Genomic DNA, 18149 nt, shown 5'->3' with positions numbered 1-18149 from the left:
CAGTCTGACGCCCCTGATTTAAAGGCTCTTTACTGTTTGCCAGTGTTTTAAAGAGGGTTATTTTGTTGTATTTAAAATGTGAAGGGCACATTTCACTCTGCATTTATAGCAGCTTTAATGGTAAGAAATAAAATATACTTATTACTTTTTATTTGTTGTAAAAATGAAGTTTTCCTTTTTCACAAAACACACAATCAGTTTTAAATATTCATGATTGTTTTAAACACACCCCCAGGCTTGGTTTCCTTTCCAGTGATTATTCAGCAACTTTCTGTTTCCATACTTCAGAAAAGCAGTGAGTATAACAGGCCATAAACATGATGCAAGATACAAACATGCAGTAGTGTACAGAGCTTGAAATCTCATGGACAAGAATTACGTCATAGTGAGATTTAATGTGAAATTTTGTACTTTGTTCCCTAATGCTTCTATTATTATTACTTTTACTATTTTTATTTAGTTATTTGTGTAACGTCCATTAACTGCAGTAATATGCAACACTCAATAATAAAGGTTCCAAGTGTGTGTTTTCACAGTGATGCCATAGAAAACAACCATTTTTGATTCCCCAAAGAACCTCTCGGTGAACAGATCATAAAATATTTATTTTATAATAATGAATCACGCTGACTTTAGATTAGTTGGCAACGAAAACGAAAAGGTGTTTCATTGACAGCTGCTTACACAACCTTTATTTTTCATTCTGCTCTTGAGTGAATCATTGGTAAGAGGGTTTTCCCCATGATCACATGACGAGGGAAACCCAGGTGATCCAGACACACCCTACAGAGAGACACACACCCTCTAGAGCTGAACTTATGCAGCGTATCAGTCTGAGAAGACTCAACACTTTCCATTCATTATCATGTGTCTTATACCACGTTATGTGTTTGCTTTCTGGAGACGTGGTACCCATATGACTATGTGTGAAAATTGTGATGAAATATTTGTTTACATAGAGCTATGTTTTCCTTAAATTGCAAGATTAGTAATTCAAGTATTAATAGCATTTACTATAGTTATGTCAGGCTTTTTGGGAAAACTTATTCAGTAATTCACAAAAACATGAGAACCACAGAACAAAAAAACTGGAACTTTCTTCAAATGATTTGAGTTTTTATTATTATAGTCACAGTGAAAGATCATTCATCATGATCAAAGATACAGTTATATACAATGGAATTATCCTCATGAGTTCTGAAGAGGGTTGGGCTACACTTTATTTTAAGGTGTCCTTTTTACACTTGTGTACTGAGTAATATTGATTAACTACATGTACATATGGTTAAGGTTAGGATTAGGGTTGACTTGGGGATACTTGCATGTAATTATGCAGCATTTACTGTTATTATAATAGTCAGTACATGTAACAAGGACACCTGAATGTGTTCCCCTGAAGACAAGTGCAGATAAATAGCCAACAATGGAATTGCATGAGTTCTTAAGACATTATGAAGCAAAAAAATAAAATTTTAACAGCGAGTTTCGTATACATCATTAACAAATCTAAAGAGAACACTTTTTGGTCCTTTTTGCACACATTCGCCCGATCACCCTCCTCGCAGACGGAGAGTCATGTGAATGCTGCTTCCTGAGCTGATGTCGTATTCCTGCAACTTTCTGCCGGACTCCAGCTGTCTTCCGTTGAAAATCAGTCTCTGCTGGTCCACGGGGACTCTCTCTTTGCGGTAGATCTTAGCCTGGAGCTGATCTACGGTCTCATTGATATCCACTTCATACGTCCCGGTCTGGCCCTTCTCATTCCTGACGAACACTTGGAAAGGTCCGGGGTTGGTGATGAGCAGACTGACCACTGATCCAGAGTGCAGACCGTAACTGCTGAGGGTTCGAGACTCATCCTCAAGGCTGATACGCGAACCGTTATCGGCAGACAGCTTCTGTTTGTAAGAAGGTTCTCCGATGATCTGAGAGATGAGTTTCTTCAGTTCACCAACTGTGGCTCCACCGCTCACTTCCAGACGCTTCACATCTCCACTCAGCAGTCTTATTATCAGCTCCATCACCTTTCAGATGAGATTAAATATAAAAGAATTAAAAACTGACAACTACAGCACCATTTACTTAAAACTGGAGTTAATGTTAATGCTCAATATTTTCATGGGTATGTGGCTTACCTGTCTGGTTGTTTAAATGCTTTGCTTAATATGGCTTTCGCTGAATGTTATCTTCAATAAGTCTTGTAAGTCGCACCGCTTCTGGTTACAGTGCGCAAAGGCGTGAACAGCCTTTATAAAGCGTCAGCTCAAGCCCCGCCTCCAAACAATGTTTCGTTTCCATAAACTTGCTCAGTCACTTTCGGTTTCCATTCTCAGCAAATCCACAGGATGTTCAGCGCAAAAAAATAAAAAATAAAAAAAAATAAAAAAAAAACGAACTCAACAACAATTCAGATATGAAATATTCATTCAATTCAATTCAATTATTCATCCATTTATTTATTTATAAATCTTGTTTATATATTAACTCAGCCAACTATTTGTGGGTCTATTTGGGAAACTAAAAATAGAAATAAGTGCTGTACATTTTACAAGTTGAAGGCCTACATTCTTAGATGACTAATAGTTTAGTCCTTTCCTTTCTTTCCTTAATCTACCTCATAAACATTACAAATTACTTAAATAAATGTAACAAAAAAAAAATGAATTAGTCACCTTTCATTCACACATAACAGGGAATCAGAGATCTTTGGAATGTGAGAATGTTCCACCTGCTGATTGGGGAAATCCAGGTAAAGTGAAGCACGTCATACAGAGTGAATACACCTCCATTTGTGACGACACTGCAGTTCAAGGTCACAGTTTTGTTTTCTGTTCTGGTGTCAGTTATGCCTGCTGTCCATCCATTATATGATAAAGTCTAATCAGTTCCACCTGAGACGTGGCAATCTCGTTTCTGGACTAATTATAGTATGAACAGTGTTTGTGTTTACTGTCCAGGATGAGCTTATCCTTCACTAAATATTCTGAAGACACTTTTGAAGTTAAAGCAGCTTATATGGCTACAAAATTGAAATAAGTTTAAATTATGAAATTCAAAAAGTATTTATTATGAACATGAAAGGCAATTAATATATGTTTGGGTGCAAGCTGCTTCTTTGTCAGTTTTGTCACAAAATGTGTGTTTGCTGGGTCAGTTAAAACAACAATAATCTGTCAAATATTTAATATAAATATTGACAAATTTAGCATTCACATCAATCAATAAATGAACCGAGACGTCTGACTTCAAACTGAGACTGAATTATCCCCCACAGTCAAATAACGGTGTTCCAAATATTTATTTACAATTTGTGTAAATGAGTTGACAGTTCATGGTCGTGACAGACAATATTAGCAGTTACTTAAAATAATATTAAAAGAAAGTCACATAACAACTCACCAAAATGTGATTTTTTTTTTAACATAACTTATTTTCTGTTTTGAGTTATGGTGTGAGGCAGTGGCATAACAAGCCAATAAAACAAACAAAATACACAGGACTAGTTTAAGAATTTACATTTTATTTAACAACAAATGTTGGCCAGCAGCACATATGTAGAAATCTTAAACTGGAACTCTATGAGTAAAGTTACACTTATTCCAGATTGTATCAGCTTAATAAATTACATAACTACATTAAATCAAATTGAAATAAAATTAATATTCTGACACTAGATATTAAATAGAATAGGTGATAAACAGGCATAAATACATGACATTTCTATTTTGGAATATTTATATATTTATTAATGAATTGGATCATTTCTTAATCCTGGTCGCGCTGATCTCTATTAACCTCCTCGGAGCCGGAGAGTCATGTAAATGGTGTCTCCTGACTTGATGTTGTAGTCTTGCAACTTCTTGTCAGCCTCCAGCTGTTTGCCTTGGTAAATCAGTATCTGCTGATCCTTTGGGACTCCCTCTTTGTTGTAGACCTTAGTCTGGAGCTGAACTACGGTCTCATTGACAGCAACATCATACGTTCCTATAATGCCTTTTTCATTTTGAACAAACACCTGGAAAGGTCTGTTGATGACCAGGATCATAACTGAGCCTGAACGCAAACCGTATTCGCTGAGTTTCCTGGAATCAAGGTTGAAAATGGAACGGTTCTCGTCAGAAAGCCTCAGTTTGGAAGGAGGCTCTCTGAAGAGCTCAGAAATGAGCTGCTTGAGGTCTCCAACCGTGGCATCACTTCTCACTTCCAGACTCCTCTCATCTCCTCCCATCACTTTGATTTTCAGTTCCATTACCTGTCAAAATATGAATTACAAGCATTAAAAACTATCAAAGCATCGGCGGCGTATTTAAAATCCGTTTACATAGATGCTGTTTCTGTTAATATTTTCTTGCGACTTACCGAGCTGTTCATATCTTCTGCTGAATAATCTATTTGAAGTCAGGTAAATCACTCCAGCGTTAAATAATGAGTCTCTGGATGGAGGTGAACATTTAAAGCCTCAACTGAAGTCCCGCCCATAAACAATGATGTTTCGTTTCTGAAAACTTCACAACGTCACTTTCTGTTTCCATTCCACCTGAGCACGGGTGAAGGCCTGTCATTGTTCAGCAGTTTATTGTTTAGCAACAATGCATGCTTATTCAGTTACATCAGAACCAAACCCAGAAACATTCATCATTATCTATCTATCTATCTATAGATATAGAAGACAATCTGAATTATTATGTGCATAGCCTATATATACAGAATTCTGATTGTTTTTATGTATATTAGACAAATAAAAAAAAGTGTGTCAGAACAAAAAATGTTTGGATTATTCTGTTCATTCACATTTGTTTTGTGAATGAAATTCTGATTATTTGACGTTCTGTAACATGTCCTTCTTGTTGTCTATTTCTTAGATTTGTTTATTTAACTGTGTTTTTATTTGTGTTTGCTTTATTTAACCCTCTCAAGGCAGGTGTTGCAGATTTGCAACAGTTAAAAACGAAAAACCTTATTACTCCAGATACATATTTTATGTATCTGGAGTACTAAAAACTACTAAAGGTTACTAAAGTTACTAATTTACTAAAACTTAATTTGAGCCTGAGAGGGTTAAGCAAATCAAAATAAAGAGACCATGAGTGATAGAAAGGCATCATCCATTTCCTTAAATATGTTTGGAACATTTCAAGACATAGTACACAAGATAAAAATAAATATTTATTATAATGCAAGTCAGATCTAATGTTACATTTCAGTCAAAATTCAGAGTCTTTAAGCATAGCAGATCTCTCTTCTCTCTTAGGCAGTGGGATGTTCCCTGCATTAAAAAAAGAAATATTGATTATTCATAAGCAGTACACATAATCAATTAGTTATATATACATATATTTAATAAAAAAAAGCACAAAGAAAATTTAACCAAGACACCTCTGTTCTAATCTGGCAGGCAGTAGAATTTAAACAGTGAATTCTAGTTCAGGCCTTCTCTGGTTAAATCAATAATTTATATAAAAACCTCAATACTAAATGTTAGAATGGAGATAGATTTGTTCTTAAGTTCTCAAAGAACATCTTGTCTTTTTAGTAACATGTTTAGTTTTTTTTTACCTGGAGGTGCAACAAAGTACTCCTCTACAGTGTGTTTGGCCAGCTGGAGCAGCTCCTCCGCACATTCACCCTCTGTTACCAAATCATCTCTCAAATACAGCTCTCTGCACACAACAGCAAGTTCAAGGGAAAACACTGTACTTTGAGCAAACCTACTTTGAGTGTCTGGGAAGAGCAACCACCATTTTCCATTGAGAAAATATAGCAAACATAAATATGGTTTTGAACAATATTTACAGTCAACAAATGAAAACACCATCAAAAAAGGTCTTATTTCAGTGGATGCCCCTAAACTGAGTGGTAAGACTAGCACACTGTCACACTTGTAAGAGTTGATGTGAGCATCAGCAGGATTCTTAAGTACCTGTCCTCTAGAACTGAATCCATCGGCTCCACGCCATCAGTATTAATGACATGAAGCTGATCAGCGAATCGAATGGCTTTCTCCAGACAGTCCACCCCTTCTTTACTGCCAAAGTCAACGAGGGCTAATCTCTCCAATTTGTCCACTAAATCTGGGGAGACTCTTGTTGGCTGCAAATAAAATTAAACATGGTTATATTGTTATGTCTTTTAGGAAAGCATAAATTCTTCATTTTTATATCTGAATGAGATTGATTGCCAAGTACTCTCATCATCACAGTGTAGAGCAGCTCAGTTTCTGGACTATGTTTTTCTGCAGCCATCTACTGCAAGGTTGAAGAAACATTGTAAATAATGTCAAAGTAAAGCTTTATCTTTATGAGGGCATCTGTTACTAATGCTCCAGTCATGCCACTTTTTGCTGAGGTTGTCAACTAGGTAAGGAGAAACATGTGGTGACAAAATTTTGCACATTTTGCCCACCTGCCCCATACTGTCGTGTCTTGTAAATAACTGTATTTGCGTGCTTCTTCTGAAAACCCTGAAACAACTTTGCATGTATAAAACTCACTGGTACATCAGTGTTCCTCTCGCTCCCTCTAGTGGTTTCTACATCAATAACAACCCACACCTGTATTTCAGTATTTCACGAGTAGCCTACAGCGTGAGCTGCGTAAATGTGCGTGCAGAAAGAGGCCTTACCGATGGAAGTTGATTTTCTGCTATGGGCTCCCATGTGGGCGCCTGAGGAACCTGAAGAATTAAACAATGTGCGAAATATTTATTTTAACGTTGGATAATATGTTCAACATAAAACATTTTCTCCCCTATTGATGGGTTAATTCACATCTTGTATACATTTATTAATCCCAACACAATAGACCGCGAATTAAGAACACTTTACCTTGGAATTCCATGCGGAGTTAACGTTACTTGATTCCCGTTTGCATGTCCGTGACCAGAACGTTCCGCTGCCCGATGCAGTATTGTTTAGAGCGGGCAACGTTAATATTCCACACCGAGGATGCAAAGGCCGCAGCGCACTTGACGCTTTCGCTGCACATTTACAAAACATGTTAATAATGACGTTCAAAAGTTTGTCACGTTGCTGTGTGCGCCGAGTCGAATTAACAAAGCAAAAGCTATAAGGATTTCTCTATTGCGAAGGACACAACCACAGACATCCTACCAAAAAATAAAGATGGGAAAAAAACAGTACTTTACCGGAAGTTGTCGCTTTTTTTCTCTACAGAAGTCAGTATCTTCTGATAGAGACGTTGCAGCATTGCACTGCAAGAGCCCGGATAGCTCAGTCGGTAGAGCATCAGACTTTTAATCTGAGGGTCCAGGGTTCAAGTCCCTGTTCGGGCGGAACATTTTTAATCTGCCTTTTTGAGAAGTACGCAGGCACAGACAATGCAAAAAAATAAAAAAATAAAATAAATATAAATATATATATATATATATATATATATATATATATATATATATATATATATATATATATATATATATATATTTGTCATATTTGCTATTAACCTAGTTATACACATGATAATAAAAAAAAAAAAAAAAATTCATTTTTTATATATAAAACACAGAATTCTAATAACGTATAATTCATTAGAATTCTAATAACCAATAAAAAATTGGTATATATATACACACATAGGCTATGCACACACACACACAGACACTTAATCATAGCCCACAGAAGCAGTAATATGATGATAATATTTGTTGGAAAAATAAGAACAATTCCATTTTATTTAGTTTTTTTAAATAAGTACATTTACCATTTAATATATATTTAGATTTTAACACTTTGTAGTGATTGACCACAGTGTAGCAAGAACATTCACAATAAAAACAGACAAAATGCATACATTCAGATATAAATAAATACGGAACAACACATACAAATTATATAAATTTGTTTTTTTTCTTCTATTTCAGAATATATTTTGCACATGAAGAAATCAACAAGATTCGAAGCAGCAGAATTATTAACACCTGCTCATTTCAGGATCACATAGATTCTGCAGATTAGATGCAAATTCATGTGTTCACAGAAGTTTGGAATACACTTTGATTTTGATCTGCTTTACTATTCTTGCTTAAATGGTCATTTGTAGCCTTGTGTTAAAGATCAAACGTGAATAATTATACTTGTGATTCGATACACTTTCTGATTGCACCTCATTGTGGTTTCTGACCCGTAGCTGTACTGGTTTGATCATAGGATCAACAATTCATTGTGATTACAACATGTTATAATATTAGATCCATACCAGAGGAGTGTGGTTAGTGTGGAAGAAGAAACGCAATGTACATTTTATACAACAATTTCATAAAGAAAAATAAATAAGAGCACTGATGAGTTTCATTTCGTGTGAATATTAGTGTCCATTCTGAAAACCATGTAGGCAACGACACCAAAGTTAATAATATAGATTCTCTCTATATAATAAATATAGCATGTAACATATTTTCTGTACAGTCCACAAACAGCAAGAATACATCAAGCAGACAAGGCCTTGTGGTAGTGATTGTGAGCTGTCCCGGTCCACACACACACACACACACACACACACACACACACACACACACACACACACACACACACACACACACACACACACACACACACACACACACACACACACCCACACACACACACACACACACACACACACACACACAAACAAACAAACAAACATCAAATCCTAATGTCAGGTATTCATAGGCTGACTGAAAACATGACACCAATGCACTGGAACACAGTACTGACTCAAACATGACATAAACCCATGAAAACCCCCAAATTATTATTCAGTTCTGTAACACAAAGAGAAGAAACTTACGCACAATTTTTTCTCTGTTCTAAATCTAATACCTAGAGGCATTCCTTGGTATTGTCTAATAATTTACTGTGTGATATGATAACCTGATCTGATTGAATGAAACAACTCACAGTAAACACTGACTCGGAAATAAGCAGGTTTCAGAAACGACTAAAAGCACAAGAAAATCCATATAATATTAAAAGTGGCACATCAGAATACTAGTAAAGTCATACAGAAGCTTTAAGAAGGCGGTCACACTAGATTTTAGGCAAGAAAAATCATCCTTTATATCTGTAACAACGTATCGTACTCTCTGGCTTCTGTTTTTTAATAAATTATAAATAAAATGAAATGTTTAAATATAATACATATATTATCTGCTACATAAATCTACTACAGTTTTCCATGGCATTACAAATCAAACGTCTTTTTAATGTAAATTTGTATAAAGTACAATCTATGAATACACTACTGTTCAAAAGGTTTTAAGGTCAGCTTTTTAAAAAAAATAAATAAAAAAAAAATACTGTTATTCACAAAGGAATAATTTGATGCATCAAAATTGACAGTAAATACATTTATAATGTTACAAAAGATTTATATGAAAAAAATAAATTATGTTCATTAGCATTCTCCACAAATATATTAAGCAAAAATTAAGTTTTGCCATCACAAGAATAAATTACATTCTTGAATAAATTAAAATAGAAAAGTTTTTTAATATTATTTTTACAGTCCTGTTGTTACTGCATTTTTTAATCAAATAAATGCTGCCTTGGTGTGCATGGGACTTCCAAAAACGTAAAAAAAAAAACCAGACTGATCCCAAACTTTTGAACAGCAGTGTACATGTGCACTCCATATATGTGAAAGCAAATGCAGCATGAAATCTAGTGTGAGCGTCTCTTAGCAATAAAATTCATCTGACCTGAACTTCTGAACTATTGCTCTGTCTAAAAACCTAGTGAGCTGCCTACAAAGGCAGCATTTTAAGGCATCATAGGCACATTTCTGCAACATGATGCTGCTTTCTAAGATATGTTCTACTGGTCAAATATTAAGGCAGCATGACATGAATGAAGGAAATGTTTAAAAATACTTGTTTTCATTGGCATGTATTTTAATAAAGTTCTAAAGGCACAATATGTAAGATTTTTTAAAATATGCAAAAACCACTAGAACAGTGATATATATGTATACTAACATAATCCCAAATTTTAGAAAAATGTTTAAATCCAGAGAAATAAGCAATTTTAACTAGAGACACAGACCGTGTCCATAGTGACATTTTGTCACCTGCCAAATGACGCAATATATTCTGATTCCTGGTTTTGTTTTTTTAGAAAACATGAAGATGCTTTAATATGTTATGTGTTTTATTAGACAGGGTTGAAGACGACAACTCCCATAATTCCACACTCACTCACAGTGTCATCAAACTTCGCCTTTGTTTGTTTTTGAATATGCACCCTCTAGTGGTGAAAACTCACACATTGTGCCTTTAAATCTGATTTTAACTGACTGTTCTACCCAGAATGTGTGTGAGTGCTATGTACAGTATGTGTCATTATATTAGCTTGAAAAAAAAACATACTAACACCAAATTCTACTTGAATCAAGTTGGAAACAAATCAGTCACTTGTGATGTTCAGCTTCAGTTTATGTAGGCAGTAGACAGCAAGGCAGCTCACTAGGTTTTGGAACAGAGCCCATGAGTCACTAGTGACTGGTAATCCTAACTGCATTTTAGACACAGGAGGAAAATCCATGTCAAACAGTGAATGACCACTCATTAGCAGCATCTGCTTATAAAATTTGATGTACTAAGATGTTCAGGAAAACCTGATTAAAGAACCAGAGCAGTCTATTAAAATCGCACACTGACCGATTGCAGGCAGATCAAGAAGTTTGGCATTGGCAATGTTACCATGAATCTCATTAAGCTTTGGCCAAATATTCCCTGTTGTTTTGTAGCAAGGGCTGATGGGTTACACTGTGAACATGATTTAAACAACAGAGGTGAGAGGTTTCAGAGTTACTTGTTCTCTATAAGCGTCTGCACTTTGCAAACCAGGTCTCGAGCCAGAGTCAGAATTTGCTTGATATTGTGATGCTCAGCCATTTCTGAAAAACAAAGGTGATATGAGAATGCATCTACTTAATATTGACTATGGTGGTGGATTTTTTTGGTTACACAATCCTCTTTTCTTTAGATTTCAAATGTTTGTGAAGGACAGGTTATATAGCTACATTATATGCTTGTTGCTGATGTCTTTATATATATTTTTAAGTGGTTTATGACATTGAGATTTATGTTACCATACCAGGGTGAATAATGAATATATAATTACCATTGAAAAACTTGATGATGTCTGTGAAGTCCATATTGTTTTCTAGAATGATGTCTCTGTATATCTCCACCAATGAAAGTGCAATGAAGAGCCCAAAATGACTGGAGGAGACACACTTAGCCGCCCAGATGACCTCCCAAACAGCAAACACATCATCATACACCAACTCTGAGGAAATGAAATATGTATGTTAGGCAAAGATGGCGATAGTAACTTTTTATTAGGCAAACTGTTCAAATGTAAATAAATAAGGGAGTCAAAGCTGGAGAAATTCCTGTTTCAGTCATAACTTAACCAGTCTGCATGGACAGCAGGGGGAGCTGTCATTTCTAAGCAAAATATGGCTTCATTTCATTGCAGATGAGAACTAACAGAAGACATTTCTTCTTCAGTGTCACTTGTAAACGCATTGCATGCAAGGCAGCTTCAAAGGCAGCTTAAACCATCTTTATTCTCATATTATATCTTATTTGAAAGACATTATTACCTCTTTTAAAGTCAAGAAGAAACCAGCGATAGCAGAAGTAGAAGTGTGTGTAGTCTCCGTTCTGATGCATTAGCTCAAACAGCTCTGCGTCTAGAATCTAATTGCATACAGTGAAGAGTCAAAAGATCCACATCCACATTTGTGGACCACAAAACCAGTCTCAAACCCAGTCTAAGTGTCAAAATTGAGAAGCTTTCCATTGATGCATGGTTTATTAGGATCGGACACTATTTGGCTGAGATACAACTATTTGAAAATCAGAACTTTAAAGAAAATCATCTTTAAAGTTGTTGAAATGAAGTTCTTATCAATGCTTATTACCAATCAAAAATTAAGTTTTGATATATTTATGGAAGGAAATTACAAAATTATCTTCATGGAACATGATGAAACATGAAATCTATAATTTTGACCCATACAATGTATTTTTTGGCTAATTCTACAAATATAGCCCAGAGACTTAAGACTGGTTTTGTGGTCCAGGGTCACATTTAAAGACCGGTTTTCAAACAAGCATGAGAGAAAAATATCTAGACGTTTGACCTGGATGAGAGATCTCATATTGGCAAAGTGTTTGTCCATCGCACCTCCATGAGGAAAATTTTGATTCATCCTTTTCATTAGTTCAGTGAAACAACTAAAAGCCATGGCCTCTGAAAGATTCAATAAAAAACAGACAAGAAAAGTTACGCTTACTTGTTATTATTTAAACAGTGGCATGAACTCGCAAACAGATGAAGAACAGCAGTTCACACAAAGACAGACTCACCATCATCTAGAATAACTAGCAAGGGAGCGAGCAGGTCACACATGCCCTGGACATATCCAATTTCCAGGTGCTGCCAGATATAACTGCAGAAATGGACAAGCCATTATATGCGCTGGTCAGGGATATTTGAGCTACATCACAACACCAGATGTTCTGAGGAGTTTAATGTGCTTTGACACGCAGTTGCAGTCAAAGAGCTCACTTCCAAGTCTCTATAATAGTATGGGCTCAAGATATGACTTAATGTAGTTTAATGCACGTTTTACCATCTGCCATCTGATTACTTAGAAATATTGATGCACTGGTATTAAAACTACTATTCTTTTCATAAATGGCCAGTGTTAAAATTGTATCCTATAGTCTTCATTAAAAACTAAAACTAGTTGTTGTTGTTTTTTTGTTTTTTTTTAGGTAATCACAACATTAGAATATACAGTAACAAAAAATGGATACAAATTTTTTTTAATTTACTAAGGATTACATTTGATCATGCATTTAATTATTGATGTTAGCCAAGTTTAATTTAAAGTGAGCACTAGATGATGGCAAAGGTAATCTAAAATGTAAAATGCAGTAAATTAACATGTGAAATTAAATATTAAAAATTAATGCTTTAATGTAATCAAAAGCAACAGTGAAGACTTATAAATTCTATTTAAAGCATTTTATTTCTATTTATTCTCTTCTGAACTTTTTATTCATAAAATAATCCTGAAAATAGAGCTGAAAAAATATTTCCACAAACATATTAGGCAGCGCAAGTGTTTTTAACATCAATAAAAAAAATTAATACAAAAAATGTATGGAGTACCAAACCAGCATATTAGAATGATTTCTGTAAGATCATGTAACACTGAAGACTGAAGTAACAATGCTGAAATATCACAGCTTTTCATCAAAGGAATAAATAACATATTAAAATCGAGTTAATTAAAATTGTAATAGTATTTAACAATAGGTTTTACTGTATTTTTGATCAAAAACAAAATTGGAAGCAGAGCACAAATAGTGAATGCTCATAAAGGAATGATTTTATTACCTGCACATGATGTTGCGCAATTTTTCCAAGTTAGCAGGAGTAAAATACCAGTAATTTCGGTCACAGCGCTGAACGTCTTTATCAATGCGATGCAGATTTAGAGTGTACAGGTCCAAAAGCTCTTGCTGCAATTACCACAAAGGTGAATATATTTATATAGATAATATAGTTAACTATGTTCTTATATAAAAATACCTCTATGAAACACATGCTTACAGAATAAGTGGTGCCTATATAGGCAACTGGAGCGGTAGCTTCATTCTTCTCAGCGTTTACAGCCAGTGAATCCAGCTGTGGGCAAAGACTCTCCATCTCTGGCTCCTCAGAGTCCATTCCTTCAGAGCTGGGCTTTCCATGAGCTTCCTCCAGCCTGAGCTCCAACACAGCTACAGCTGTCCGCTCACTAGCCTTCCTTTTAGGTGAACTCTTCCTTTCCCAAACCATGGACACTTTAGCTGTAGGAATCTCTTCCATTTGAATTGCAGAGGGAGACTCGTCTGACTCAGTTGCATCTTGGGCTTCACCCATCTCTCTTGTGCTAAAAGCTTCATGCACCAATGGGACCACCGTCTCTTCAATTACTGGAGCTTTCCTCTGCATTTCTTTATGTGTGCTCTTCTTTGAATCATCCGTTCTTTCTCTTAGCTCTGTACCAATGGTTTTTGGGAGAAATGATGTTGCTTTCCTCTTTACTGTTGTTCCAGCTCCACTGGGTAAATCACTGGTCTTGTTTTCTTTCTCATCACTTGGTTTTAAAGCTCTTTGTGTGCCACTAAAATCATTGGCGTCATCTATGTATGTCTTGTGGTCTTTAGCTTTGCTTAATTGATTGGTTTCTTTCTCTGTATCATCGTCCTTTGAAAGAGACACCAGTATGTCAGCTATAACCTTATGCTCAAGTGCATCTGATACCTTATGATCTTTTGTTGCCAAAGGTTCCTCTGGGATTGCTATGATATCTTTAATTCCCATGTGGGACCTTTCAGTGTCCACACTTACCGGATTCTCATTCATCTTCTGCTCTGAAGGAGTGGATTCCTCGACCTCTGTCACTTTGGGAATTTCTGCCAGTGCTTCATTTTCTGATGTCAAAGTCCTCTCTGGAGAGTCGCCCGCTTCCATTTTGGTCATGTGGCTGCGAACTGCTGCAGGAGCCTCAAAGGCATCTCGAGCCATCCTCAGCCCCTCAGTCTCCACCTCTGACATTTTATCGGAAAGGCTCTCTGTGGCCTTCTTGCTTTTCTCTGATATTGCAACCAGAGACAACACTTTGTTAACCTCAATTCTACTATAATCTCTCACACACAGTTTCTCAATCGATTCGGTCTCACCTTCCTCAGTCACCTCACCAGATGAACTCGCAAATCTCTCCTTTGATACTGCTAGCTGTGGTTGAGCTTTAAGGCTTGGGTCATGTATCCCACTGTCCTCTGTGCTCAAAGAGTCTGACTGACCAGAAGTAATGGAGAAGTTTCTGGAAGAGGGTAGACCGGAGTCTGGAGAACTTGTGCCATTTTGCGGTGTTCCATTTGAGATTTTGGAAACCTGTTTGGCGTCTTCACTCTTGGGTTCGGACTCGATCTGGTCGACTTCTTCTACAGACTCAAACACCTGGAAAAACAAACCAAACGGAAGAAAGCTACTCCAGGGGAAGGGGTTTTGGGAAGTGAAGAACTACCGGGAAAGAATGAGGAACATCAGTCAAGGGGTGCACCATTTGTAATCGCATGCAAGTTTTAAGGAAATGTCAAACATTCATGTAATCAAGTCTTAATCTTACTTGAGTACTGCTGCTGGAGTCACTCTGCAGCCTGGAATCTCTTTGCCTGCCTGAACTACAGCTCTGCGAGGACTGAATGACAAACACAACACATCCTTGAGTAAATACTACAAAAAATCTAAAGCAAACCTTTCAGTCTGGACTTGAAGTCTTCAGTGCCTGCCAACAATGCATTTTGGTCTTAGAAGTTCACTCGGAGACACTGACCTCATTACTGACGGTGGAGTCACGGTGCATTATTCTCTGTGTGACGCTGTCTATACTCGCCCCAGACGAACACTTGGCTAACGCCACAGCGTGCTGTTCTTTTTCTCTCTGTCTAACAATGGCCTCACACCGCAGCCATTCGCTCATTGTCTGCTCGTAGCTTGCCCGCATCTGCTCATCCACCTGCAGAGTTCAGAGTATAAGAGACGGCAACATCTTACAATGAAATCCACTCAGTAACAACGTAACAAGTGCTTTGACTCACAAACTATCTGAAATCCAATTAATCTGGCTTTGGAAAGAAGTTGACAAAAACGAAATGTTTGATGCATTTATCAGAGGTAAGGGAATCAACTGACTGGATGACATATTTGCCTATTCCAGGACAATCACTGGAAATCTTAAAGAGAATAAAGACTGAAGTCATGCTCACATTTTTTTTGCAGTTAAAGGTTGTTGCATGAAAAACACTGAGTTTCCAATCTGCATAGGGATTTTCCCTGGAGAATTTAGGCCTGGCAATGTAAACATGACTGTACCTTAATACTGTTTGAGTGGATGGTTTTACCAAAAAAATACACTTACCTCTTTTCTGTCAGCCTCAGACATCCCAAATTGGTAATGACCCAGCAGGAAAGGCCAGACCTCCTTTCGCAAAGTAGGCTCAACTCCACCGAAATAAACTAGCCGCAGCAACTCCTTCTCCTCAATAGTCTGCAGAAGAGCAGGTACACGCTGACGCCAAAATGGGTAAACTGACTTCCATGCACAAAATGGTACAAATGGTATTTTAATTCATTTATTTGTATTTATATTTTTCCACCTTTTTTTACTGTTTATCAGTCAAACCAATATATATACACACATACACACTGGTTTGCATATAAGCACACTAGCTACTTCTGTATCGATTTGATATTGATTTGCAACATTTAGAGCCACCACTCTGGCACTCAAGCTCTCAGCATTAGTCATCCAAACATACTGTTTATGTGATAGAACTGAGAGAACTCTGATTAGGGACAAATGAATATTAATGAGTGTCTGGCGAAGATGCTCATTTAAATATGTCTGTTTTGGACTGCAGACAGGTTTGTTGTGTGCTTGTGCATGCTTACACTGCAATCTTGAATAAACTTCTGCCACACTTCTGTCGTGAGGCCTCCATAGGCATCACTGGGCACATCTGGCTCCACAATAGAGTGATTGACAAGGCCAGACAGGTGAGTGCGTACCGTGGACAGGTGACGGCAGTACGCCAGCCCTGAGAGGGCAAAATATGTGTGTGATTGATTGAATAAGAAAGAAATTTGAGAATGTGAAGGTCACATTTGATGGAAAAAGATGGTGTTGTAAGACGATAAATTTATGAGTAACGGATACAAACATCCATAGAAAGCCCGAGAGATGATTTGGTTCTTCATGTTGTCACACAGCAACTTCAGAGGGGCCCTGCAAATAAGAAATTTTTTACCCTTAAATATATGTTTAACAGTTACATAATTTAGGTTTATTTTACTTTTGTGCACGTAACATATAGGTTTTACATATAAACAACAAGATGTTACTTGAGTATGAAGTAATACACAATTGTGATTTTTGGGTAGTAAATTTAAATGTAAAAAAATACAACAACAACAACAACAACAATAATAAAAATAGTCATTGCAGTAGTAGTAGTTGTTATAAAGTTTACATTTCTACCCAAATTAAATGTAAATTCTACTTTGTACCTCAGACGCTTATTCTTATTCATCTGCAGGTTTCCTTTCAATTCTAATCAAATGAATCAAAATGGACTTTACAATTACAATCATTCTGTCACTGTACCTTTCATGATTGCATCCATTGGGCGGTGCTCCATCAGAGAAACTACTCTGTGAGCAGGAAGAGCAAGATGATTTCCTTGGTGTTGGGTGCCACATGTTTGCTCCCTGATCTATCAATTCTGGTGCCACTAACAGACAAACACACACAGAGAAATCTGATTATTCATTGAAAATCTCGATACAAAAAGGAACTTATGTAGCTAAAAGCAGAGCAACGAGAACCCACTATTACACCCAGCTTAAAAAAAAATTATTGCAATAATATCAGACTGCATGGATTTAATGAAGTAATAATGGCTGCCGTGACACTCAAAATGAACAGGATCACAGTCCATGTCAGATTTAAAAGCCACTATTACCGTTACAAACGCTTATGCTCATTATATAGTAAACATAAATTTCAAGTCTCCCGGAAAACACTCAACCATTACCCCACAATTAACCAAGGGTGACTAAATTTCACTGGAGGAGGACTCCTGAACAAAACAGAAAACTCACACTGGCAACTAAGCGATTGCTTGCAGACGCAGAGACCATAAAAGCAAGCATAAACCAGCAAGAAGTTGGCGCATCAGACAGATACATGAACACATAAATGAGTGGTGACAGGGAGAATTACAGCTGAGCTCAGGGGAGGATGGAGACTCTCCCGGGGAGCTGCAGTGGCGCTTTGGCATCACCAGCGTCTGCCGTTTAGGAAGACACAGCCCTCTCGAGTTCAGGGAGAGAGACCGGGCCAGGAGGACAGTACCCAGTGAGAGATGGGAGGACTGGGTAAAAGTCACTGTAATGAGTCAAAACATCTCTGTAAAACCAAAGGAATGTTTGTGACGGATGACATATGAATGGTTAAAAACCAAAATGACAAACAATACCTAGATGGATACAAGAGGTCCTTTTTTCCTACTATCCACTTCTAAAA

At 36.7% G+C, this 18149-nt stretch overlaps 4 protein-coding genes and 1 non-coding gene across 7 annotated transcripts in view; 1 reads left to right on the top strand and 4 right to left on the bottom strand.

Moving 5' to 3' along the window:
• Positions 1-1095: 1095 nt before the first annotated feature.
• Positions 1096-2259, bottom strand: LOC113049006 (polyubiquitin 12). Its single transcript, XM_026211011.1, has 2 exons — positions 2136-2259; positions 1096-2024 (listed from the first exon to the last, which is right to left on the bottom strand). The coding sequence occupies exon 2, from the start codon at positions 2019-2021 to the stop codon at positions 1551-1553; it is 471 nt and encodes a 156-aa protein (XP_026066796.1). The 5' UTR covers positions 2022-2024; positions 2136-2259; the 3' UTR covers positions 1096-1550.
• A 555-nt stretch (positions 2260-2814) lies between these two features.
• LOC113049003 (polyubiquitin-like) lies at positions 2815-5021 on the bottom strand. The gene is made up of 2 exons (XM_026211009.1): positions 4360-5021; positions 2815-4252 (listed from the first exon to the last, which is right to left on the bottom strand). Exons 1-2 carry the CDS (start codon positions 4369-4371, stop codon positions 3791-3793), a joined length of 474 nt encoding a protein of 157 aa, XP_026066794.1. The 5' UTR covers positions 4372-5021; the 3' UTR covers positions 2815-3790.
• Positions 5022-5153: 132 nt separating this feature from the next.
• Positions 5154-7173, bottom strand: LOC113049002 (glutamyl-tRNA(Gln) amidotransferase subunit C, mitochondrial-like). The gene is made up of 5 exons (XM_026211008.1): positions 6824-7173; positions 6622-6672; positions 5921-6090; positions 5557-5660; positions 5154-5266 (listed from the first exon to the last, which is right to left on the bottom strand). The coding sequence occupies exons 1-5, from the start codon at positions 6992-6994 to the stop codon at positions 5205-5207; spliced, it is 558 nt and encodes a 185-aa protein (XP_026066793.1). The 5' UTR covers positions 6995-7173; the 3' UTR covers positions 5154-5204.
• A 44-nt stretch (positions 7174-7217) lies between these two features.
• trnak-uuu (transfer RNA lysine (anticodon UUU)) lies at positions 7218-7290 on the top strand. Its single transcript has one exon. It is a non-coding gene; the product is annotated as a tRNA-Lys (tRNA).
• Positions 7291-9507: 2217 nt separating this feature from the next.
• Positions 9508-18149, bottom strand: part of LOC113049001 (small G protein signaling modulator 1-like) — a 33885-nt gene continuing 25243 nt past the window's right edge. Inside the window, exons 13-27 of one of the 3 annotated variants that reach the window (XM_026211005.1) lie at positions 17847-18011; positions 17229-17355; positions 16786-16850; positions 16517-16662; positions 15984-16112; positions 15399-15581; positions 15192-15263; positions 14743-15085; positions 13628-14655; positions 13412-13536; positions 12373-12455; positions 12147-12256; positions 11604-11700; positions 11117-11284; positions 9508-10889 (exon numbers count right to left, since the gene is read on the bottom strand). In XM_026211005.1, coding sequence (XP_026066790.1) covers positions 10801-10889; positions 11117-11284; positions 11604-11700; positions 12147-12256; positions 12373-12455; positions 13412-13536; positions 13628-14655; positions 14743-15085; positions 15192-15263; positions 15399-15581; positions 15984-16112; positions 16517-16662; positions 16786-16850; positions 17229-17355; positions 17847-18011 — 2930 coding nt within the window. In that variant the 3' untranslated portion in view covers positions 9508-10800. Of the gene's footprint in view, positions 10890-11116; positions 11285-11603; positions 11701-12146; positions 12257-12372; positions 12456-13411; positions 13537-13627; positions 15086-15191; positions 15264-15398; positions 15582-15983; positions 16113-16516; positions 16663-16785; positions 16851-17228; positions 17356-17846; positions 18012-18149 lie in introns of all 3 variants that reach the window. The other 2 variants (XM_026211006.1, XM_026211007.1) reach the window with 2 other exon arrangements.

This window comes from Carassius auratus, chromosome 30 (genome assembly GCF_003368295.1).
Source record: "Carassius auratus strain Wakin chromosome 30, ASM336829v1, whole genome shotgun sequence".
Lineage (NCBI taxonomy): Eukaryota > Metazoa > Chordata > Actinopteri > Cypriniformes > Cyprinidae > Carassius > Carassius auratus.
This window is presented reverse-complemented; position numbering and strand designations above follow the sequence as displayed.

What these genes read in the sequence shown, in the direction of transcription:
- LOC113049006 (XM_026211011.1), bottom strand. Translation starts at nt 2,021, where the DNA reads ATGGAGCTGATAATAAGACTGCTGAGTGGAGATGTGAAGCGTCTGGAA.
- LOC113049002 (XM_026211008.1), bottom strand. Translation starts at nt 6,994, where the DNA reads ATGTTTTGTAAATGTGCAGCGAAAGCGTCAAGTGCGCTGCGGCCTTTG. An exon ending in GATTCAGTTCTAGAGGACAG is followed by an intron (nt 5,661 to 5,920) that starts GTACTTAAGAAT and finishes TGTTGTGTGCAG; the next exon opens with AGAGCTGTATTTGAGAGATG. An exon ending in GTACTTTGTTGCACCTCCAG is followed by an intron (nt 5,267 to 5,556) that starts GTAAAAAAAAAC and finishes TTTTTAATGCAG; the next exon opens with GGAACATCCCACTGCCTAAG.